General features: G+C 37.3%; 1 protein-coding gene and 1 pseudogene across 1 annotated transcript; both read right to left on the reverse strand.

Annotated features, from left to right (window-relative positions):
- Positions 1–330: 330 nt before the first annotated feature.
- Positions 331–1,437, reverse strand: LOC6562790 (glycogen synthase kinase-3 alpha). The gene has a single exon (XM_001988819.1). It carries the CDS (start codon positions 1,435–1,437, stop codon positions 331–333), a length of 1,107 nt encoding a protein of 368 aa, XP_001988855.1.
- A 13,416-nt stretch (positions 1,438–14,853) lies between these two features.
- Positions 14,854–15,625, reverse strand: LOC116805323 (annotated as a pseudogene).
- Between the last annotated feature and the right edge of the window lie 8,728 nt (positions 15,626–24,353).

Consider the following 24,353-nt stretch of genomic DNA (forward strand, 5'->3'; position numbering starts at 1 on the left):
AAAAAAAACGAATGCCAAACAGTTAAGGCTAAGACGGTACGTGGCAAAGTGGTTAGCTAAATACCTAAAAAAAAAGTGACAGTTAAAGAGAGGCCACAATACAATGTACTTTGTGCAAATAAATCAATATACATATAAGTCGGTTATGGAAATAATACAGTGAATACAGCTATAAAACAAGTCGAAACTGGTGAGTTTTTAAGGCATATATTGGAAAACAATAAAGATTCGTAACAAAAACACAACCACATACCTTATGGAGTCACTGGCTCTTAACAGTTCTAATCTAAGATCTAGTTTTCATCTTGTGCTATATATATAAATTTGTGGCTAAAGCTCGGAGAGCTGCAACGGCAATAAATGCATCCACAAATCCGGATCTACCTGAAGTTCATGCTTGCTGAAGTTAAACAATGGCGGCAGTTGTGCCCCACTGGGCATCGGTGTCCTTAGGGTATCCATGAGGCGCAGTTCATCGTAGCTGGGATGAGCACAGGCCTTCAGGGGTGCAATGCGTGCCGTTGGATTAAACACGAGGCACTGATTAAGTAGGGCCGCCAAATCATGTGGTATCGTCTTCCCAATCAATGTCTGCGAGCTGGGTCGTGCAATGATTGGTAGATTCTCTGCCCAACTAACTTTGGCTAGCAATTCGGGGCAGTTCACCAAGCCAACGGTGCCCAGCATGGTCATCATGTGCAACAGCTGGTCATACTCGTTCCTGAAGAGCGGTGTGCCCTTGATCAGCTCGGCCAGGACACAGCCAGCACTCCAGATATCCATACTGGTGTCATATGTCTCGATTTTGGCAAATAGTTCCGGTGCGCGATAGAGCCGGGAACAAATGTACGTGCTACTCAACTCATTTTTTTTCATCAACTTGGCGCTGCCAAAGTCGCTCAGCTTCAGATTCATTGTCGTCGGATCGAGTAGCATATTGTCGGGCTTAACATCACGATGGCAAATGCACTGCGAGTGCAGATGGGCTAAACCGCGAAACATTTGATAGGAGAGCACACGGACATAGATGAAGGGAATTTGGTGCTCATCGTACTGGGAGATATACTTGAGTAGCGACATCGGCATATACTCCATGATCAAGAGCATATAGCGTTGTCGCGGTTCGCACACTCCAGTGAAGCAGTGCATCATTAGACGCACAATATTACAATGATCCAACATGTTATTCATAATCTTTAACTCGTTTCCAGAATGATTCGAATTGTTGGCCACCTGTTTGATGGCAACAACACTATCCAATTTGTTCACATGCGCCTTGTAAACCAGGCCAAATGTACCCCTGCCAATTGGCTCATTGATCGTTAACATTATCTGCTCCGGCTCCAGGCTGCGTGTGAAGGCCGTTGTGATATAGATGCTGCCCTTGGGTATCTGAAACACATCGGTGTGCCATTTCGGTGCTTCATCTTGCAGCATGATCTAAGCTCGCAAATGAGATCAATTTATTTTATGCGAATTTTACTTACCCGTCTTAGTCTGGTATTCAAAAATGATCAAACCTACGAAAAATACGAAACGAAATTAAATGATGTAAAGAAGAGTTGGAGTCAGAAGCGCGCGCGCAGAAAACGGTAGCTTTCTTTTGGTTTCTTCTTTGTGATATTCTAACAAATCTGGTCTCTCTTGCATGCAAATTGCAGTCACATTCAACTGTTTTCTGAAATTTCGTTTTGTTTCTTATTTTTTTTAAGTTACAAATTATTTAATTTAATTATTGAATGCAACTGTTTTTTTGTTCCTATGTCAAAAACAAACACGTTATTTCTTGAAAGCTGCGCCTGCTTAAAGGAAAGGCGTTGCCATAAAAGATCAGAACGTTGCCACCTGGTTGCACAAGTGGATAGTCAAAGCGTTGCCGGTGCGGTGAATAATCTGCTGCATTTAAGGCAAAGAAATTGAAAACAATACGATGAAATAAATATAGGAAAAAAATTATAATACATTTTTATATTCTGATATGAAAGGCATAAGAATATATCTAAGCAGAGTACCAATCTAAGCCTACATACTTCAAACTGGATCGTATACTTACCTCAGCTCGCCACAGACAGTGTTAACATTTAATACAATTTTATTCAATCGATAATCGCGAAATAAAATTGCATATCTTGCGCAATTTTATAGAAAGTGTAATCTAACTGAGAGCATAGATTGGATCCGCAAAGATCGACTCATATCATATATCATAGAGTTATCAATTTTGAAAGGTATACTACTGATAATACCTTTCGAAAATCTTGAGAAAATGATGTGTCCCAGACTACTTCTCCCGCAATTTTTGAGCTAGAGTCACAGCATTTCAAAGTCGCAGTATTAAATTAATTTGTTTGTTTCATTAGCTTTGTCTGTGTGAAAAACCAACATGGATTTTGATTATGCGTTTGAATACTTTGCATTTGGCTCAAGGATGGGTTAAAGGCACAGTTTAGCTGAATTGGAATTAGGACTTTAATATGATAAGACCCGCAACGAATCGCTTGTGATTGTGTGTATATGTTGCTCTTGTCATTTCCGCTTAGCTACGAAAAACTTTCACCACCACAGTTTATGGGCGGAACACTGAGCCAGGGACAGACTACGGCGGAAATGTCGCTTGCCAATGCCTACTCTGTGGTTCAGAGTTGAAATTCATGTAATTCCATTAACACAGACAACTTCCGTTAGATGAGAAAATGACAGGCTCGCCTAATGGGCGACGCGTGTGCGATGGCATGGATGACGATGTGGATGCGGCCGGGCATTTGTGGTATCTAAATATACATATATATATATATATATATATATATATATATACAGATGCTGTGCGGTTTTGCCGTAGTATTTTCATTGCCCTAAAAAAATGTCCATGATATCAGCCCCTTTCATTTTGCCTACATTTCGTAAACGGTATAAAAATTAAATTCCTAAATTCAAATGGTAACTTTTTACGATGATATAAATCGCAGCCGGTGCAACAGGTCAACACACACACACATCACACACAAATGGCTGCAAATTCGGCAAAACCAGAGAGCGAAACACCCCCTAAAACGGAAATGACTGTCAGACCGAAAGTGGCGTGCAGCGAAGCTAGGGACAAATATTCAGGATTTCCGGCAAGACCGAATATTTTTACATCTCCCTTCACGGCACACTCGATTTGCTTAACTGGCCATTTTGTTATTGGTTTTTTTTTTTTTTTTTTTGGCCAGTTGTGCCAGTTTCATGGCAAATCTAAAGTTTCCATTTAAAAGAGCACACAGATTAATAAACTGTAAAATGAAAGCCCAATGTATTTAAATCTGCAACACAAATATACAAATTCAATTTCAATGCCGGAATTTTTCATTTTTACGCACAATTTAGGCTTTGATAGGATGGAATTGAGCCGCAATTAATTTAAAGCATTACGGCATTGATTTTGTGTACATGTGGGAATTGAGTTAACAGAGATGTTTCTCAGCACGTTTTGAGTTGTCATTGATTGGAAAATAACCTTTGGCCAAGAATTGAAATACAAATAAATTGGTTTACAGAGTACAACTTAGTATTTGTTGTATTTGCAAGCTTAATTAACATTCACATTCAAGATCAAAATTCGTTTATGGTTGAATGCAAAAAAACAATCTTAAGAAAATATTTAGGCTTACTAAGCTGAAGCTTGTTTTAGGAAAACTAATATGAAATATTTATTTTGCAATTTTATTGTATTAAATTCGCTGAAATACAAGTCTATCATATATATTTATTGTTATATGAAGACAATATACATGCTACCTGTACTCAAAGTCGAAGAATTAAATAAGTGTGCTGGGTTATAGAATAGCCTGATTGCTTAATTAATTGTCGTATTCTTAAATATTATCAGAGACAAGCAGTTTTCACAGTGGCTTTTGCATTCTTGGGCGCTTCAACGTGGAAATCGTGCCAAGTTCTCGATTTGACGTCTCAAAGTCAATGGCAAATGGCGTAATTCGTGGGAAAATCTTTCGACTGCATTCTAATGGTTAAAAAAAAGCTGTTTGACTTACCCACTGTATAAATATTCATATATATTTATATATATATGTACCTATTAATTAACAGCGTTGAATGCAGCTTACAAAAGCGACTCCCCCTCCATCGGCCCCATGTCCCTCATAGGCGTTCCCCTCGTTAAAGATTTGTGCAAATCTTTCAAGACGACGACGCTGCCATCGTCACACCTTTGTGATGCTGTATCCACTGGTGATGCACACTGGCACACTCACACACTGCGGTTGCTTTGATATCTTGACCTTGAACTTGGTATTAGATGTGCGCTCTCAAAACCGGTTGCGTACCTGCCCGAGAGGCACTTGTACTGTAAATTAATTGGCAAAAGCACAAGACAACACGGTGACAAGCACGAGGCAACAAGCAGCAAACTTCAACTTGCTTAAATTAAGAGCACCGGTGCTAGACTCGATATAACAAACAACAGCCACTCAGTAATTATCTGTGCCTTAGAATTACGAAGATCGAGATCGAATTCAAGTCGCCCTAAAATGCAGAAATAATCAGAGCTCTTTTTAAGATATAGTCTTAATTTGCAAAATATATCTTTCAATAATCTAAAAATGATCTTATTTGTTTTTTATTTGAATTCAACATATTAAAAAAGGCATTTATTTGGAAAGTATACATACAAATGAAACTTTCATTACACAATTAAAAAACATATAATATTTTCGAAAATGAACTAACTAAAAGAAAATCATTTCATCTTGTTTGCTTGAAAATTGATTTCAAAATTAAAAAAAAAAAAAGATTGCTGATTGTCCGCAGACAGTTTTGATAAATGATAGTAAAATCTATCTAGCAATCTAAAAATGTAAACCTCAGTAGGGCCATCCTAAACAACAAGTCCAACTGCCTTTGGTAATTTTCTAAATTCTAGGGCATATTTTTCTTTATTGCTTCTGCTCGGGCCTGACATCTATAAATTTCAATTTCAAATGAGCAAAGGGTGCATAATTTCATTTGAATCACTTGTCTATGCACTTTTATGCCGCATTAAAACAGCGGGAGAAAACCCAAAATTATTAACATTAACGGCAAACACTTGTTCTATGGTTGGATTTCTAATTGCAGCCAGACACCAAACCCTTTTCAACAGCAGCAAACCGCAGCGCAAATAAAACACGACGGGAGTAACACCCCACCCCATTCGCTGGCAACATGTTGCGCGGCAGCCTCAGCTAATCTGGTGGCCGCTAAGTATGCTATAAGAGTGGTCGGGGCAGGGACGATTTAATTTCAGGCTGAGGCGGTTAATTTTAAAAGCTTCATGAAAAAATGTGAAAAAGAAACAAAGAAACCAAAAGCGACCACAGCACATTAAGTGTGCGCACATAATATGGCATTAGGCACACACTTAGAAAAAAGGGCAACTCTCATTATTATTCAGAAAGTATATTTCTCAAACAATGGTTTTGTCCGTCTAAAAATTATGGTCTTTCTCTTAAATTTATTCTAAAATATTGAAATAATTTAACAATATCCATAAAGTTTCTTAAAATGTGTACACATAACTCTTAAATTAGTCTTTGTATTGTTTGTATCATTTTTAAATATTTATAATATTTATAATATAATTTGTAAATTCATATAATTTAAAAAGGAAAAACTTACCATTTTAGGTTAACTCCCGAACCTTCATTGTAAAGCAACAGCTCAACTTTTAAATATATTTCTGAAAAATATAAAAAGCTTCTACCTTTAAAGACTTTTTCGTATATCTAGAAATGACATATATTTCTATTTTTCAGCGTGACTTTCATTTTAAGGCGATTTTTTTTCTGAGCGTACACACAAACATGCACATATTAACATTTAAAGTTAAATGTTCGGCTTGTGACACTTTGACAACGGACACATGGTGTTAGTCATAAAGCCAAACAAGGACATTTATGTCGCAGATGCTGTGAAAAGTTAATAAAAATTAATGAAATGACTGCAACTTTCATATTAATAAAGTTGACAGTGAATTGGGTATTTTTCTGTGTGTATTTCGGGTATGGCTGAATTGGTAATATGTACAACTTATTTCGTATTTAAACAGAACGAAATAGGACTACTATATCCTATTTCATAAAAATTGGAAATTCGGTCAGTTTTTTTTTAATGATTTATAATTAAAGGTATTCAATCTTCAACGCTGCTAGATAGCCGTTCTCATTTGATTATTCAGTGGATAAATGTGTCTATGCAGTATACTAAGTAGAATTATGCAAATACGTTTATCAACTGCAATCAGACAAAGTTAAATTGACTGCCTGACTTATTTATCTGTGTCTGCAGGCCACGCCCCATTTTTAGTTTGGTGGTGATCGCACGTACAAAATTAATTTGGCCGACAAAAACGTAACGTGCAAATAACAACTACCAAAATTGCGTGCGCGCTGCGGGCGTCTCTTAAGTAAACGACGACAAATGCTTACCATAAACGGTGAGAAACAAGTGAAAAGGCTCCAATCGAGTGTACTCGACTGCAATGTACCCTGTGCACAGTAGACTACACCTAAAAACAGAAAAACAACCGAATAATAAGGTGAGTAGCTTTCACTTGTTTGTCATCCAAAAGTATAATTGTGTTTTAATTGATTCTATTGATTTTCTGCGATCATTTTAGACATAATTTTTTGTTTTGAAATGAGGTTGTGGCATAGGTTAGACAGACAGATTACAATAATGACAAATTTGGAGTACATCTTGCATAATTAAGATGTTACAACTTGCAACATACAACAGCGATATTAAAATGACTGATTTTTTAAATATTAAATGCTGATGCATTTAAAAAATAAAATAAATTTGCGTTCTCCTGTTCATTCCTTACACATACTTAATTTAAAATTACCCTCTTACCGGACTCTTTTAAGTATAGGGTGTGCGAAGCAAACCGGTTAAGTGGTAAAGCGAACAGCTGCAAGTTGGCTGCAACCAAACGAGTCGCAGTCTTTGCCAGACTTGGCTTCAATGTCTTGTTATGTTGCATGTTGAGCCAACCACGTTGCTGGAGCCACTGCTGCTGTTGACTGTTTTCAAGAACCAGGTCAAGGCTGCTTCAGATGGCCATGCGTAGATCATCAGTGGATTTTAATTTGCAACCGCTCGATTATGTTGCAACAACGATGAGGATCGATTTTTAGTCATACTGTGAATCATGAGCAAAGTGATTTGTATTATAAATTGCTCCTGTCTTTTCTTTAGCAGCTAATTTCTTTCAATCTTTTTTTTAATTGCTCCAGGTGGAAATAATGAACCTGATTAGTCATATTGTGACCCGTAATTAGTCTATCTGTAAAGGCATCAAAAAACTCATAATTTTTGGTAATTTTCATGTAACGCTTGGCTGTTGATATGACACCGAGATTCGCCCGGTTGAGCAGAGTTGAATAAACGTTCAGACTTCATAGCCAGTGGATTTTGGACATTAAAACAAGAACAAAAAACAAAATAAGCTGCAGTTTCAGTCTCCAGCAGGTCATCCAGAACAGTAGCTGGTAGCTGATTTTCACTTCCTGCTTGAACTTAATAACATTTGAACATGCATTTTAAATTAAGTGTGTTTGACACTGGGGCTTTAATGTCATAGCCAGGCCACAAAGCACACTGTTAAGTGCATTACTCAAGTTATTAATCATACGCAGCGTTGAGCGTTAAGCAGAACAGCAAAAAAATGATGTGCGTTTTTGTTGTTGCTTTTTTTTTGCGCTCTTATTTGAAGTTTAAATGGATTTTTTCAAACAATGCTAGTCACGTCCACGTCCATATACAATTATTATTTGCTATTATTGTGGCTTTTAATATTGAATATTTATGGATACAACAACCATTGTTTAAAGGACCTATTTACCAGTTAGAAAATAATGATTTGTTGTTGCGGTAAAAAGCACATCAGAATGCACTTCTAACCATTAATATTTCACTCTACTTTGCGTTCTGTTCAGATCTAATTTGTTTGCCTGCATTGCCAAAGGAAATTAATTCCAACTTGAACTTATTTTCGTTGTTGCTGTCATTAGTAGCAACACCTGGCAATAAACTACATCGAAGTTAGAAGCACTCTGGTATTTGATAGACTTGAGAAAAGAGCTTTCATCAGCTTGTAGGAGGCGCACACTTGGGATACTTATAACATTTGGGCCTATTGCCTGTGGATGCTGAGCTGCTATTTAGACGGTTGTGTTCGAGACAAGTTTTGCGCGCTGGCAGCGCATTGAACTTTTACCTAATAAGCGCTTTTGACATTTCGAGCAGCAGATATAGCCAACAAGCACGCGGATGGCTGGCAGGCAGTGGTTGAACACAGCAGACAATGTTGTGTGTGCCATGGACATGTGCCCACGAGGATATTCTTCCCCCATTTTGGCAGTGGTCTCTCTTTTTACAGTGTGCCATTAAGCTGCCCGAATCTGGCGAAAAATCAATGATTTCGCTCCTTTAAAACTCTTGGAACGTGCATTTAAAATTCACCAGATTTGTGCTGAAGATTTTGCTGATGGAGCTGGCGGTTCGCATTAAAATTTCATAAGCTGTTTACGACTGTAAAACTGTTGTAAAGTTTGTTTTATGTGGCCAAGATAAAAGTTAAATACTCGACAGTGAATCTACAGTGCAGAGACTTGGCCCACCTGCCAGATTGGTCCATGCTTGGATTGCTCCTTTTGCTATGCGGTGATTTAGATGCGGCACACTGTGCTTACTAATGAGCCCGTAGACATCCTTATCCGTTTCCGGGGCACTTTTGAAAGTCATCCAATCTCAAAACCAACTTCATTCACAGACATTCGACAAGAAATTGGCCCTTTCTTTCTTTTTTTTTTTTGATATTCATAAAAGAGCGGATTATTGCATTGTTTAAAATCTTAAAGTGAATGAAATTTAAGAGGGGAACTTCTGAAACCACAAATGAAAAGTCTTCTTTAAGAGACGGGTTTCCTAGAGTATATTGTGTTCGAGAAACTTTTAACTTGTATGGATTTTGTATTCTGGTTAATGTGGGTAATGTGGGTATATTTCCGCAATTCTGCACATGTCTGAGCACATATATGGCATTTGCTTTATTTACTATTTTTTTTTTTTTTATCAATGTTTGACATTGGCTACCTCTATTAGCATAATAATTATATGCTATGTTTCAATGAAGACAAGGGTAAGCCATTGTTTTTGTGTTTGCCATTTAAATAAACGTGAACACGAATATAAAATTTATATCAGCTAAGTATATTTAATTTTAGACGCAGTTAGATGCGTTTCAAGAAGCAATTTCTATCCAGTTAACATAAAATATGATATTTATATTGATGAAAAAAATCTTTTCTATAAGACCACAGACAAAATTTCATTGTCATTATGCAATGTTACAAAACTTTGCAATTAAATGAGTTTCTGTTGTCAAAGTTGTCAAGCGAAATCCATTAAAATCGTCTTAAGGTACACTCAATACACAGAGATATGCATATACAAAATGTATTAGTATGGATGTATGTATGTATGTGTCCCTTGCGACCATGTCCCAACCATAGTTAAAGATTTCACATTAAGATAATTCCAAGGAAATAACAAAACCAAAAATAAAAAGCCGCATCGGCTGCGTGTCCCAATAGCCCAAAAAGCCGGCGCCGAATACATCAATTGACAGTTTCGTTTCGTGTTACTCGAAAAAATATACCAAAAACACTAAAAAATAAAAAGAGAAAAAAGCGAAAAAAGCGAAAACAATTCGGTGAGTGAAACAACGGCAATTTGTTGGGGTTTTATTTGCGCGTTAGGCCGCACTGAAGGTCTGCACAATAAACAAAAATTATTTTTATTTCTGTGGCCAGGTAGAAATTGAGGTAGTGGCCATCGTGCTTTGACCATTCTTCGGAGCACACCCTGGTCAACATAAATATTTTGTAGAAGCATTTTTAAGGCAGGGCTGCGTTCACGTTCCGGTTGACTTTTATGTGATCGACGGCGAAGTGAAAACTGCTACGGCTCAGTTTAATGGCTCATTAACTAAATGCAGCAGCCAAATATGTATGTAAAATATATGTATATAAAAGCATATTGCCGATATCGCTCATTAAGATCAAAGATCTTCAAGTGCTAAACGTTTTTGAGGTCACTTATTGTCTTTGGGTAATAACTGGGATACGGACGCGTTTTTCTTTCTGGGTGTGCCGACTGTGTACAATATCAATTCTCGTTATTGTTGTTGTTTGTTGTTGTTTGTTATTGTTGTTGTTGATGTTGGCTTGTCGACAGATTGTTTTACCGTAAGCCACTTTTACTTTTCGATGCCGCAGACGTCAGACATTTTTATAGGCTCCAAGTGGAAGCTGATTGCAGCCTGATTGACAGCTGCGACGGCTACTTGAAGCGCAGTCAGTAAATCAAAGCGTCCAGTTCCCAATCCCCTTAACTCCACTTCGACGCTGAGGCACAACTCATAAATATTTGGAGAACGCCTGCACCCCCCGCCTGTGCCCGCTTTTGTTGTCTCAACTGTTTGTAGGCGGTAACTGAATCAGTATTTAGTTACAAATCTTAACTACCTTACGTAAAATTTAAATTTACACCAGTTTTTTTTTTCGATTTCTTTTATTATTCAAGTCTTGTGTCTTCTTGGAAAGAATAATACAAAATCTTTATATATTTTTTTAATTATATTTATTTCTTTAAATTGTTTTACAACAAGAATTTGAAACGAATAATTTGGAATTCTAAAGGGTATCTCACAGTTGAGCTTTGTTCGTTAGCAGTTAGACTGGCTTTAAATCTAAATGATAAACAATCTAGCAAACATGTTAAGCTAGTTTTTCTTACCATTTGTTATCACCATCAGTTAGCCAGTCTCTCAGTCTAGGGGTCTGGCTGCCTGCAATATTTCTTGCAGATAAACATCGTGTTGTAAGCATATTACGGCAATAATTTCACACTATTTTCGTAAATGTATAATAATAATAATAATAATGAAATATTGACAGAACAGAAGCTGCTTCATTTTCTTCAAAAATAACTGATAATTTCTATATTGCAATTAAGATAAATCATCTAATGTTTTCAGTTGGCAGTACTTGCATTATGTTATTCTTCAATCTCAAATACTAACCCTCAAATCACAATCTGATCTGTCAACAAGCTTTTTGAAATCACTCTCCAACTGACATGGATAGCAAATTTCTCTTCTATCCTTCATTTCCTCAGGCCACACTGTCACACTCGCAATAAATTTAAATCACATATACCACATACACTCATACACATATCCACACATTTAGTTTGAATCAGTGAATTGCCAACACACATCGTGATTCAAATGTCCAGATAGTTCAGCGGAATGTCAACAATGTCGCTATTAGGCGCCAGAGTTGCTCCCATACCCAAAGCCAACGAGCAGCGGGAATTTTTATTTGCCATAGGATACGAACTTCCGCCCTTAAATAGTGCCATGTTGCCTATGCGTCACAAATCCAATTAACCAGCAACTCTTGTGCTTCATTCTGAAACTATTTTGGCAAAAATGAATAGATTATAAATGTTGAATGCTGAAAATTAGTTGTAAAAGTAATGCTAAAAAGCGTAAAACATTTTCTATGCACTGATTTAAACACATTTAAGCCCTAAACCGACAACACTTTTTAGCCAATATATTTAAGCAACTGAGATTTGATGTGTTCTAACAGCCCAAAGAGTAGCAGAATATATTAACTGTCATTAAACAAAGCCCACCTGCCCGCCATATCTGTATAAATAGTTGGCATAATAAACAGCAGACAAATCAACAATTTCAGTCACACAATGACCTTCACCTAGAAGCCATCAAAATACGTACCGGTGGCCCAGCCCCACCGTATCCACTCTGTATAGGAATCCAAAAGCGACCAAAAGCAAACCCAAAGTAGGTAGCCAAATAACCAAACAGACAGTCAAGTTGAAATCCAAACAGACCAACAGCATTTGTTCAGTCGTTCGCGTAATTTTCGAGGTACTTGATTAGCACGCTCTTAGCCATGTTTAAACGTGGGCTGTTTAACCAAACGGTGAGCCAAACAAAAACGGCACATAAGCTACAACAAAAACAACAATCAGCCCCAAAAGAACCCAACTACAGACACTTTGACGCAAAAAACGAACATGTACGTGCCACTGATTAGTAAAACAAACAAATTAAATTGGTTATATTATGGGTATGGTTACTATTCTGCGAGTATTGGCCAGCTGTGGCTTAAGAGCCAGCCTTTAAGAGTTGGCGCTAAGAGCATAACATTCCCATTTGAAAGAGAACAACAGACCATTAACAATTTGGCAGAGAAACACCAACAAATTCAGATTACAGAACGAAGATTGTATTTTTTTTTTTAAATATGTGATTTTAATTTGTGTGCATGGTTTACTTGAATTATTAAATATAAAATTAAGTATTCATCGTTAATGTGGTGATAAATAGCTTATGACTTTGTTTTTGTTACCCGAAACCGGATGTAGTAAATTTAATATAAGGATGAAAAGTGTTTTTATTTAACTACTTATGCGATATTTATAAATCATGTCGGGCCTCGAAATATATTGGAGTATCATAAAAATACCAAAGCAGTTGACTTGCAGCTAGCAAAAAAACATATTTTACATATATTTATATAAATATTAAAAGCAGATGTTACACTTCTTTCCACTTTGCAACAAATTATTTATACTATTTTATCTGAACAATTAAATTTTAATTATTATTTATGCAGCTATCAGCATGCAGAAACCGATTTATATACATATCTGGCATAATTGGCCAGTATTTACGGATAGCTATACAAATTTGACTTTAAATTTGAAACAATTATCAATAAGCTGTAACACGGCTTTAGATTAAAATGGTATAGATGCGTTATTTTGAGCAGTGTCTCTGTATGTTCTTGGGGTTTAATGGATCGTCCCACTGGGCGAAGCTGTTGGCCAATCAATATGCAGGCCACAGCACAACCAGCTTTTTTTCAGACGTCATTATAAGCCGCAACAGCTTTGGACTGGGCTTGTGGCTTGGGCATCCCATACTGGAACTTGGGCTTAGCCCATTACTGGACACCAGTTGGGTAACTGCTGCTGCTGCTGCCGTTGCCGTTGCTGTTTCTGTTGCTGTTGCATTGTTCTCTGCGTCGTTCTTAACGAGCGCGGCATGCAAAACAAGGCACAAGACGCCATTTGGCCAACAGAATCGCAGAATCGTTTTATGAGACGCTGCGCTTTGTGCATGATAATTTCTGTCACTGAGGCTAAAACTGGGACTGGCTAACTGACTGACTGACTGACTGTCTATGTGGGTGTGGGTGTGTTAGTGTGTGTTGACTGACTGTGTTGATTTACTCAGTGGACAGTGTTGAGTTGTCGGCTTGCTGACTGATTGTGCGCACGCGCTCATAATCAGAGATTCCTCAGTGGGACTTCGATTTGGTTGGGGTGAGCTGGCATTTATGATGGATGGCGCATATTGGGTGATTCGCCTTGACGTTGATGTGCCATCAAAGAAAATTATTGCGTGCGCGCAATTAAAACTAAAATAAAGTTGTACAAAAAAAAACATTTTTTTAAAGTTGCATTTGCATATTGTAAGAAAAGCTATGGAGCTTTTATTTGTTCAGATAACTTCGCCACATTTGCGAATTTGTCACTTGTGTTCTTCAAGTGCAGAGTTAACAGTATTATTTTTTTTTTTTTTAATAAAAATTTAACTCAAACTGGTCAGCTTTATTATTGTTTCATGACCGCTGTTTTGTTTTGTTTTGTTTTTGAAATCTGTCCATCTTCAGTCAATTCAGGGATTTTCTAACCAATATAAAGTTCCTGGAAATTCCCTTGCAAAACTTACAATGCCATAATAAAATAAATTGAAGCTCAACACAATTTTACTCCGTGCTATAAATATAAGGTCTGATTGTGTGAAGAGTTTGTTCACATCTTTTTATTCTCTTTTCTACTTAATTACATTTTAATTTAATGCACGTATTATTCAATTTACATATTCTCAAGGTAAAAAATAACAAAAAATCGAAAGTTGCGTGGTCAACGATCTGTGTAACAGCAAAGTTAATTTCTTTTCGGGATAAGTAGACAAAAATGACACGAAACAGACGACCCGCAAATGGGATACATGCTTAGAGCCCATGCCTGGTTGTCTGCTTGCTTCCCTTAATGCTTTCATTCCCAGAAGGGGGGGACGAACGCATAAGCATAATGAGCCGCATGCCAGCCTGGCTGCCTGCCTGCCTGGCTGGCTGCCTGCTGTCAATGGGGCTGGTGGCGATGACTGCTACTCTGCCGGGGACCTGGTTGCTGTATCTAATGGTTCACATTGTGTAGGCGCTGCTGCTGCTGCTGCTGCTACTGTTGCCGTTGCCGTTGTCGATGTTGCAGCCTGCGAAGGTTTTTGCTGATGCGGTACTTTCAAAAGCCATAAAAGGGCATTAGCCTTGTGGAGCACACAGTACTGCAGCTGTGCGCGTTTTGGAAAATTGAATAACCACGCGGTGCGGTGCAAAGTGAAGTCAAATGAAAGAGAGAGAGAAAGAGGATGAAAAAAGAAAAAGAAAAGTGTATCCAAGTGATTTAGGGGTTGCGAACAGTAGCTGCGGATTTAGCACAGTTTAATTTTTATGGCCTGTCAATGAGAGTGGCGCAAATATATTGACATCATAAAGTGCACGTTATCCATAAATTTGCTAATAGTCTATTTAAATAATTGTAACTTTTGGCATTTAACATCCATTGAAATTGGTTTTGTTGATCAGGTGTTTAATGGCAATTTTGAATTTTATATTATATTTATAACTTCCATGTAATTAGAATGTCATTGATATTATTTTTTCTGTTGTTTCTTTACTAGTTCCGCTTCCTTATCCTTTTCAATGAGTTTCACATAAAATGTTAAGTATTTTGAGAGGTTTGCCATATGCCATTATGGCCACTTCCAAGATATTTTCGCCAGTCTGGGCCTTTCCGAGCAGGGCTCGAATTGCCAGCTTCACGGTGTCATTTTCAGTTGACTTCCTCCTGGCGATAAGTATTTTCAAGATATTCAAGCACCGGTTTTGCTGAGCGGCCGATTGCATTGGCTTTGGGTTCATGGAATATGCCAGATGGGTGTGTTTGGTATAAATGGTGTGAGCCGTCAGCATCTAAGCCACCAATAGGACAAATGGGCGACGTCCATTACTCTGAGTGTAAATTTCTTTCAATTGTGCAACGAATCTGGAAAAGTTAAAAAATATAATGCCAAACAGTACGTGAGCTACTAATTGGTTACCTTGTAATATATTGAAGGGTAACCGGATCATCGACATTCTGGCAATGACTCTGGCACTCAACCTGCCCTCGATTCTTATAAAGGGCCAGATTATCGTTTTCTTCTCAACACATAAAACGTTGCAGTTGCTGCCACGCACGACAATCTTTGTAAGGAATATGAAGTACATACACAAGTTAATCCATTTAGTTCCATGAGTAACTATCGAAACATGTTAAGAGATGTGCCAACTTGATTAACTGATTCTTAGCCATATTCAATTTGCAGTAAATGGCCGTTTGGTGAGAATGTGGCAAGAGCACGATCGTATGATGACGACATACTCGTATTTTTATCTATTAACTCTTTTACTATAGTCAAGCAAAGCAAAATTATTGTTTTTTCCCAAAATTATGCAGTCGTCAAGATTTTAGAAAGGGCATGGGGCTTTTTTGCTAAGCTCTGCGATAGATTTCAAAGTATAGATTTTCTAAGAGCTGCCAGATATTTCCCTGACTCAATAGCGTTAAGTTGATAATAATAAATAATTGATCTTGTTATGAAAAACTAGTTGGAAACGGAAAATGAATCTGAATAGGTATTTTATGCCTGGTCATTCCATTCACGGCAATTATATTTATAACAGATTGCCGCAAGCATATTTAAAATATTATAAAGTATCTGGAATAGTGAAAATCAAATTTAATATATTTTGACCTCTAGATTATAACTATAATTAAAATGGCGCTATTTTCATGCTAAAATAATTGCCCCAGAAGCGATTTTGCACAGCCATAACTTTGTTAAAAGTGATTCGATTATCAAAAACCAGAGCTTTTTAATCTTCATTTGATCTCTCTCTCTCTCTATATATAATACTATATTTAAAGTTAAAAGCAAACGCTCAAAAAAATATATCAAATGCAGTACACAAATATTGTTATTTTTAATGATGTGTCCGTTCTACAGTTCCTCGATGGCTAGAAAAATGCACAGTAAACATACCTTAATTATTATTTCAAAATATTTATATCAGTTCAAATCAGTCTATCTATTTCTCAGTTTGTCTGTTGAGACAGATTCTTGTGCCACCGTTGAGTGTAGCGTAATTGTGTTGTTTGAGTTATAATAAGCTATTTATAAGCTCTTGTGTGCTCTATGATCTTGACAAGTCAGCCAAGCCACGTACATATTAGTTAGATTAATATAACCTATGGTTAAGCTATCGCTTAAAAGTAATTTCAAATGTATATACTTGGAAATTCCCGAGTTAGCAGTGAATTATCAGCTTCTTTGATCGAGGGCGGATCATGAAGTCTGCGTAAAACGTTGTTTACTCAATTGAATTGTTTTCATCAAAAAGTTTCGGGGGATGTTGGACATATTGAATTTGCCTATAGAACTATTTTCAATAAAAATAATTACGCCTATGCCATAATAAAATTCAGATACTTTTCGAACGACCCTCAAAGCAATAATCTATTGATATGGTGGAAGTGTTTAGTACATAGAAGCCGCTTTTTAGTATAAAAGCCAATGCCAACGTTTACATTTAATTCAGTCGATTAAAAACTGCAGTTGAACGGCACGAATAAAATGCAAAATAAATACAACGTCTCCCTGTTGCTGCTATGTGGATTTGTTTGCATCGTGGTCGAGGCTGGAACCATTCAACAGATCATAGATGGAGATTTATCCGATGAACGACCTGGGTTTACTGGCAACTGGCATAACGATGGGTCAGACTTCATAAATGCAAACAAAAGATTAGATGATATTATTGGTGGATTGTTTAACGATGGATCAGATACAATTCGTGATGGCAACTTGCATAATGGTGGCTCGGACATTCCGATTGATATCAGAGCATCCCCCATAAGGCGTTATGACGGTGTATTATCTAACGATGGATCAGATTACAGCACTGATTTCGGTCGAGGTCCAATACAAATTATAAATGTCCATTAAGTAATTTGGATGTTTTCATTTTATATAAATAAAAAGACAAAAAAAATAGAAATAAAAATAATAAAATAAAGAAACAACATTTCGTCGTATAAAATGTTAAGAAGCGGAAATGAATTTTTTATGTGGCAACCTTGTAGCCTATGTATGTGGCTCGACCATAACATAACCAATATGTGTAGCAAATATGTTTGTTGGTTGATAAAAACAGGTAAAATCAACAATTCAAAGCAATTAGCACGCTACAGAACTTTGTTTGACCATGCAGCCGGCGACATAAATCGCATAAATATGCTAATTTATGTTTTTGCCGCCCATTCGATTGGATAATTCTCTTTGCTCAGGTTTCGTTTTCGGATATTTTGCTAATTTGGTATTCGGTTAATTAGCATAGTCTTCTGGTTGCCAGTTCTGTGGCTTAGAACATCATTTAATAATAGGTGTTTAACTTTGATAAAAGTGAAAACAACCGATGATAAGCACTTAATGATTCAACTTGGGAAAATGAGCCAGAAATGGCTTAGATAAGAAAACTATGTTTATTTAAATTGTAGGTGAATAATATAACTACCAATTATTTATTTATTTACTGAATTATATGTTTTCATATACATTAATATATACAAATTTAAAAAAACATTAAATTAAGAAAACTTCAATTTACATAAGAAAAGCGATGTCATTTAGAAATAGCAAAGGATATATACATAAATTGTATTCTTTAGTGTGTAAATAAATAAATTTGGCAAGTGTTTTGAATGCAGCTAAATTTTCAACTAGTATATATATATATACATAATATAATATATATATATATATATATATATGTATGTATGTATGCTTCTAGTGAAATAAAGACATCTCTGAGACACGCACAAAATTAGGCCAGGGAGATAAGCAACGAAATGACAACTCATAAAAGGGGCGACATAGACAAAAACTGAGCATGAAACACTTAAATTATGAACAGAAGCAACAATCCAGCTCAATAAAAGCCGAACAACGACTGAAACGACGCACGACGCAAAGGCAAAGAATCCAAGATAAGTCCAGGGCTATGGCGCTGGGCATCCGCATCGGCATCAACACAAGCCACGGCGGATGGCCGGCAGATAGACAGTGAGACAGGGAGACAGACCGAAAGACATACAGATGGATGGATGGAACAACAAAAACAAATTTAAAGCAAAAGTTAAAGCGGCTTGTCGTCAGAATTAGAATTGGATTTCAGTGCAAAAGCAGCACTGAAAGCACACTGAAAGCATTGTTAACTGATTAAATTTATTTATTATAATCGCTTAATGCGAAGTGCTCTTTGGGGGTAATCGCAAATAGTTGCCGCTGTTGAGAAATTGGTGCCGATAACCATTGAGCTTAGTCTACCTCCCTTATTGTCTCTTTCCTTGTCACTCAACCGCTGGCCACCGCTGGTCAGCAAATTGAATTTAGTTTGATGTTCATCAGGTTTGTCAAGCACACTAGAATAGTGTATTATTAAGTTGAGAAAACGTGTTGTCAATGTAGGAAAGAAAATTAAATTTAATATGCGTATATAAATTGCTTGTTTTCTGTTCAACTTGTTTTAATAATAATATTATTATATTAGTATATGAATAAATATATGCAACAAGTTTAATTCTAATAAATACGCATTACAAAGCCAAGCCAAATAATTTTTGTATAACGCAATAAATTTCTATCGTCTCAACATTTTCATAGTGAGAAAGAAGTAAATTTTTGTGACTGGAACATGTTTCCAATGAATATTTAGAAATATTTTTGAAACGAGTTGGAAGAGAGATAAAGAACAAAAAAAAGTTGTTTTCCTTCTGTGTGGAGTTCTTAAAAAATATTTTTTATTCTTGGACTTGATTTACCAAATACGTAAAAAGTTATTGTGTTTGTGGTTGCTCAATTTGTACTAAATTTAGTATATATTCATTTATTTTGCTTAAGTGTCTGCTTGATTACAATCAGTCGGCAAGTTGCATTAACCATATGTATATTCTGTCCACAATCGATTTCCATATTTTAGGTTCTCGAATCGAATTCGCAATTGTTGTGCGCAACAAAACAAAAGGCTGCATTTACCTGTTTGTCTTCTTTTGCATTAAGCTTAACGCTGGCTATTAACAAGCAAATGTGCTGAGTATTGTTTGTTATTGTTGCTGTTGTTATTGCTGGTGCTGGTGCTGCTGCTGCTGCTGTTGCTGCTGCTGCTGTAGCTGTGTTTAACAAATGCAAAAATAATTATAATTAATGCAGAGTTTCTGGCCTTGAACTTGCTTAACCTGCACGCGGCTAAAATGAACGTAATTGCTCTGATGTCGACGGTGATGGCGTTGCTGCTTTTTTTGTTTTGTTTTTTTGGTCTGACCAACAATATAATAACCGTCATCATTTCGTTGTGGGTGAAGCCCAAAAACTGCACACATTCCATTTGAATTGACTACTTAACAAAGCAGTTAACGTTTTCATATTTTTCAAGCATCGCTGCACAACGATTTTCATTGCAAATGCACTGAAATGAGTTTCAATTGCCATCATCAATTACAATCGGGCATTAAAAATCCCACACGCAGCGAGTGGGAACCGTTTCCAAGTTTGGAAAATCTCTTGACAAGTTCAAGGTAATCAGACAACCATATACACTAATTACTCATAAATAAAATGCCGCCATTTGACAGCGTTGAAGAATACTATAAATACTATTGAGAGAAAGACTTTGCAGTTCCCCGACTCCTTGGCAAGGGAAATCCGATTTGTTTGGAGAGAAGTGCTTTCTGTGTATTGTTCTTAGAAGATCTGTTTATTTCATTATTTTTGTTTTATTTTCATTTAATTTTCGATCAGTTCAGCAATCTTTGCATGACTGATCTTTATGTGGGAAATCAGTGCAATTGCTGTTGTGTATGACTTACGTATACCTTTTCCCCCCTCGCCTTTCCCATCATATAATTACCAAATTTTACCCATTCTAATTTATTAGCCACTTCCATTCGCTTTATTCATGTGATTCACACCAATCCCGTGGGGGATCAAGGCGTGGTCGATGCCAACACTAACAGCTCCTTCTCACGCGTGACTCGTCATCGTTGCCACAATCTGATCTCACTTTAATTGCCTCTAATGAGTGTCAACGCTAATTGCTGCTTGTGAGTCGGCTTAATCGTTGAGTAGCTGTAAAAAAGAATTTACGTAAAATATTTTTTAAAAAAATTAAGGAAAGATATGAAGTATAACATCTGAGAAATGGTTCATTATATATGTATATACATATATATTTATATATATATATCTATTTTCATTGGAAAAAAGCATACATATGATGAATTATTTGTATGTAGATAGACACAAGTATTATTATTGATTATTTATCCGTTCACATGACTAATTCAAAGTGGCTGCAGCTGTGACTTAAAATTCTGATTTGAAGTTGGAATGCTAAGTCATACTACAATTGCCCGTGAGTGCGACAGGTATAGATCGCAGTTCTTTATTTGTTTGGCAAGTAATTGTCGTTGATGTCGTTGAGGTTGTGTTGATGATGTCATGTCACAGCCCCAGGGTGAGCCTCAACCTGAACGTCAGTCAGTTTGGCTGTCGTTGATAGATTTGTTCTGTCGTCGATTGGCTTGGTTTGGATTGGATGCTCATGACTGTTGCCGTTTGGCTGTTGCGCATTTTTACCAATTTTAGCCAAATCCAATTAGTCTTCACTGATGTTTAACAATCACTCAGATGATTCGGTCATTTTAAAAAATAACATCAGAAGGAGCTGGCTCATTGCATTCTGTCCGATAGGGTCAAGGTCAATGGCAGTATTTGAGTGAAGCAAAAAAAAAAAAACAACAAAAAAAAAATCAAATAAAAAACAAGCCAATCTCCGAGTTCTGAGATCCGAACTGGAGACCAATAAAAAATCATTTCGTAAAAGCTGCGCTGCGTAATACAAAGAAAGCCGTGCACATAAATTCATATAAGTAACTGATGCTGTCTCATTCACTCTCTCCTTCTTCGAGTCTCTGGCTTGATCTGTGACTTTAATTAGCACTCGAATTCAACATTTATCCGCTGCGATGTTGTGTCATTTATTTTGCTGCGTTTTACCTGCGACTCCAAAAACTCCCAGACGCAAAAATCTTTTTGGTTATTCTATATACAGATGTATGTATGTATGTATTTATGTGTGTATGTGTGTATTATATGCATATTCCAGTTTACATACGCTGCTGATTAACCGGCTAATTCTTTGTTAAACAAACTGAGCAAAACCAAAACCAAAAAAAAAAGAAGCAGCAGCAATAACAATAACAAAAACAACAAGATGAACTGTGCAACTGAATTCCGCAAAAGAGCACTGCCAAAAATCTTCGTACACATGCTAAAAGAAAAAAAAAGTTCTTGTGCTGGCGACCTTGAAATTTAATTTCAACTTTTCTGCGTATTTATTCTCTGCGGCTTTTGTGCGCTTCATGTTATCGCCTTCGTCGTTGTCGTCCACTCTTCTCTTTCTCTGCCTTTGGCTCTTTTTTTTTTGGGATTCTTTACTTATTAATTCGTAATGCGACTTTGCCGCTCGCCATTTAAATATAATAAAACGCTTTGCGAAACGAATTGAAACTTTTGGAATATTTGAGTGTATTTTTGTATTTGTATTTGTTTATAATATTTTCCATTTCAGGACGAGTGTTTAAACGAGCTGGCAGCCCTGCAATTTTGTTGAAATGGGGCCGCTGCAATCGCTAAATTTACCCAGCTGCAGCCATAACAGCTGCAACAATTGCTTTGATTTAGTTGTTGCGTAAGTAAGCACTCACACACAGACACACACACACACACACACAGTTACACACACACACCTACACACACACAGAACGATTGGCCTCTTTGACTCCTATTCGCTCCGCATTTTGGCTTGGCCTGCATTCAATGCCTCTGCATCTGCAGAGCTCATTCGCAATGGAAAACAGAACCAGAACAGAATACATAAAAGAGCTACACTAAATGGACAACAGAGCCCGCCTCTCATTCCCAGATGCACATATGTAGATACAGAAAATAGATATAAATACATACGTACATGCAGACATACATATATTCTCAAATGCATACATAGATACATAGCTACACAGATACATATACAAATGCAGGCTGCAGACGAACGCATCTAAATTGCAAGAATTCATAACTGACAGACACGGATGAGGGGCAGGGTGTGAAGATCGGCGAGACGGAGACGTAGACGGAGACGGAGACCATTGGGACTGGTTTGCCCCAGTTGCTTCTTGCACCAATTACTTAATTTAGCAAGAAAACTGCACAGATCACAAGAACGGCGAACTGTGCAATGAGTAGATGCGAAATGCATCAGCAAATGTTGTATAAGAATCTTTCGAGGCAAATTAAATAGCCGCGCATTGATGCCGCAAGCATAAACATGAGAAGTGGGTCAGTTGCACTGAATTGAATTGGAGGCAACACCAAAATTCTTATACTGTTTCTTCTTTCTAAACATATCTTTATTTTTCAATCACTTTCTCACCTCTCCTGAGATATTGCTGCAAATTGCTTGTTAAATACACATTAAAAATGGGTAAAATGTGGAAAACTATGAGGAAAACATGAGGAATCATCTATGACTCCAAAAAGTATATATATTCTTGATCAGCAACAGTCGAGTAGATCTGCTCTAAGTACTAAACAAAAGTTTGAATTGTGTAAGTTAGTTTTACCAGCGAAATGACGTGTTTTTAGAGCTCTACCACTTTCTCTCTGTCTCTTTCTCTCTCTCTCTCTCCGTCTCTTTCTCTGTCTTTGGATCGTGGGCGTTGCTCAGTTGTTGATTTTGGGTGCACTTTGGCTGTTGTTGAATGCTCTGAGTCAGGCCCAAAGAGCATTCATTGTGACTCTTTGACGACTTCTCCAAGTCACTTTTATTATGATGATGTATTTTGTGGTGGGTTTGTTGTCAAAGGTGAGCGCTTTATGCATGAGTAATAATATACACGAATATGGTAAAAGATGTGTTCTTTTTTAATTTACTTTTGTTGTTTTTGTAGCTCTTATGCAAATGGTCACCTTGAACTTGGCAAATGAACCTGACGAAAATGAGCAAAGTTCTTTAACAAATATATAATTATATCATATATCATCAAATAATTTGAGAGTAAAAAATATGACGGAATATGATGAATTATAGTAAATTATCATGGCGTTGTTGATATGGCTAATTATATAATTGTCGTCTGCTTCAGTTCGCCACAGTGCCTCAAAATGCAATCGCACACTGCGCCAATTGTGCGCGCAATGCGCAAATATTGACAAATCAAAATCTGCCCGGATGGGGATGTGGGGAACCTTTTGCTGGGATGCATGACGCAAACGTAGCTGAGCCCAGTGCAAAAATGCAATAATTGCATATTGACCCATTTTACACACTGGCAAGGGACGAGGCACGTGGGGTACGAGGGGCGAGGCATTGAGGCATTGAGGCGTTTAACGCCAATGTTTGCCGATTGAGTTACGCATGCGTGCGCGTTGCCTTCATTTAATTAGGCGGCGACACCTGTGCGCAGTCTGAGACGTAGTCGGTGCCTGAGACGGAGTCGGAGTCGGAGTCTGAGTCCAAGTTGAAGTTGAGGTCGCCATCAATCAGCGAACGAGTCGTCAAGTAAGGCGTGAAAATGGTGAAGAAAACAACGAACGAAATGAAAACAAAAGTGCAGGCGAAGATTGCTGCACAAATGAATGGAGTAAAGCAAAATGAAAGGGGAGTTGTTGGTGAGGAGCTTGGGGGAATGCCACTTCAATCGAGGCGTGGCACTCTGTTTAAGCTCATTTGACAATGGAGTGCCTCTGCTGTTGCTGCCGCTGCCGCTGCTGCTGTTGCTGTTGCTTTTGCCTTTGCTCTGGGCACGTTTATTATTTGCCTGGCCCACTTTGCGTACAGCGGCGATAATTGACGCCACGGTGGCTGCAACCAGCACCAGCACCAGCAACAGCAGCAACAACAATGACGACGCTGTCGTTCCACAATTTGGGGCTGCACTTTATTAAAGTGCCCAGTCCGACGACGACGATGACGGCGCTGACGGTGTTGGCA

This window comes from Drosophila grimshawi, unplaced genomic scaffold (assembly GCF_018153295.1).
Source record: "Drosophila grimshawi isolate 15287-2541.00 unplaced genomic scaffold, ASM1815329v1 contig_1377, whole genome shotgun sequence".
Classification (NCBI taxonomy): domain Eukaryota; kingdom Metazoa; phylum Arthropoda; class Insecta; order Diptera; family Drosophilidae; genus Drosophila; species Drosophila grimshawi.

Bases quoted from the DNA above. Each gene is read 5' to 3' on its own strand.
- LOC6562790 (XM_001988819.1), bottom strand. From the start codon at position 1,437: ATGCTGCAAGATGAAGCACCGAAATGGCACACCGATGTGTTTCAGATA.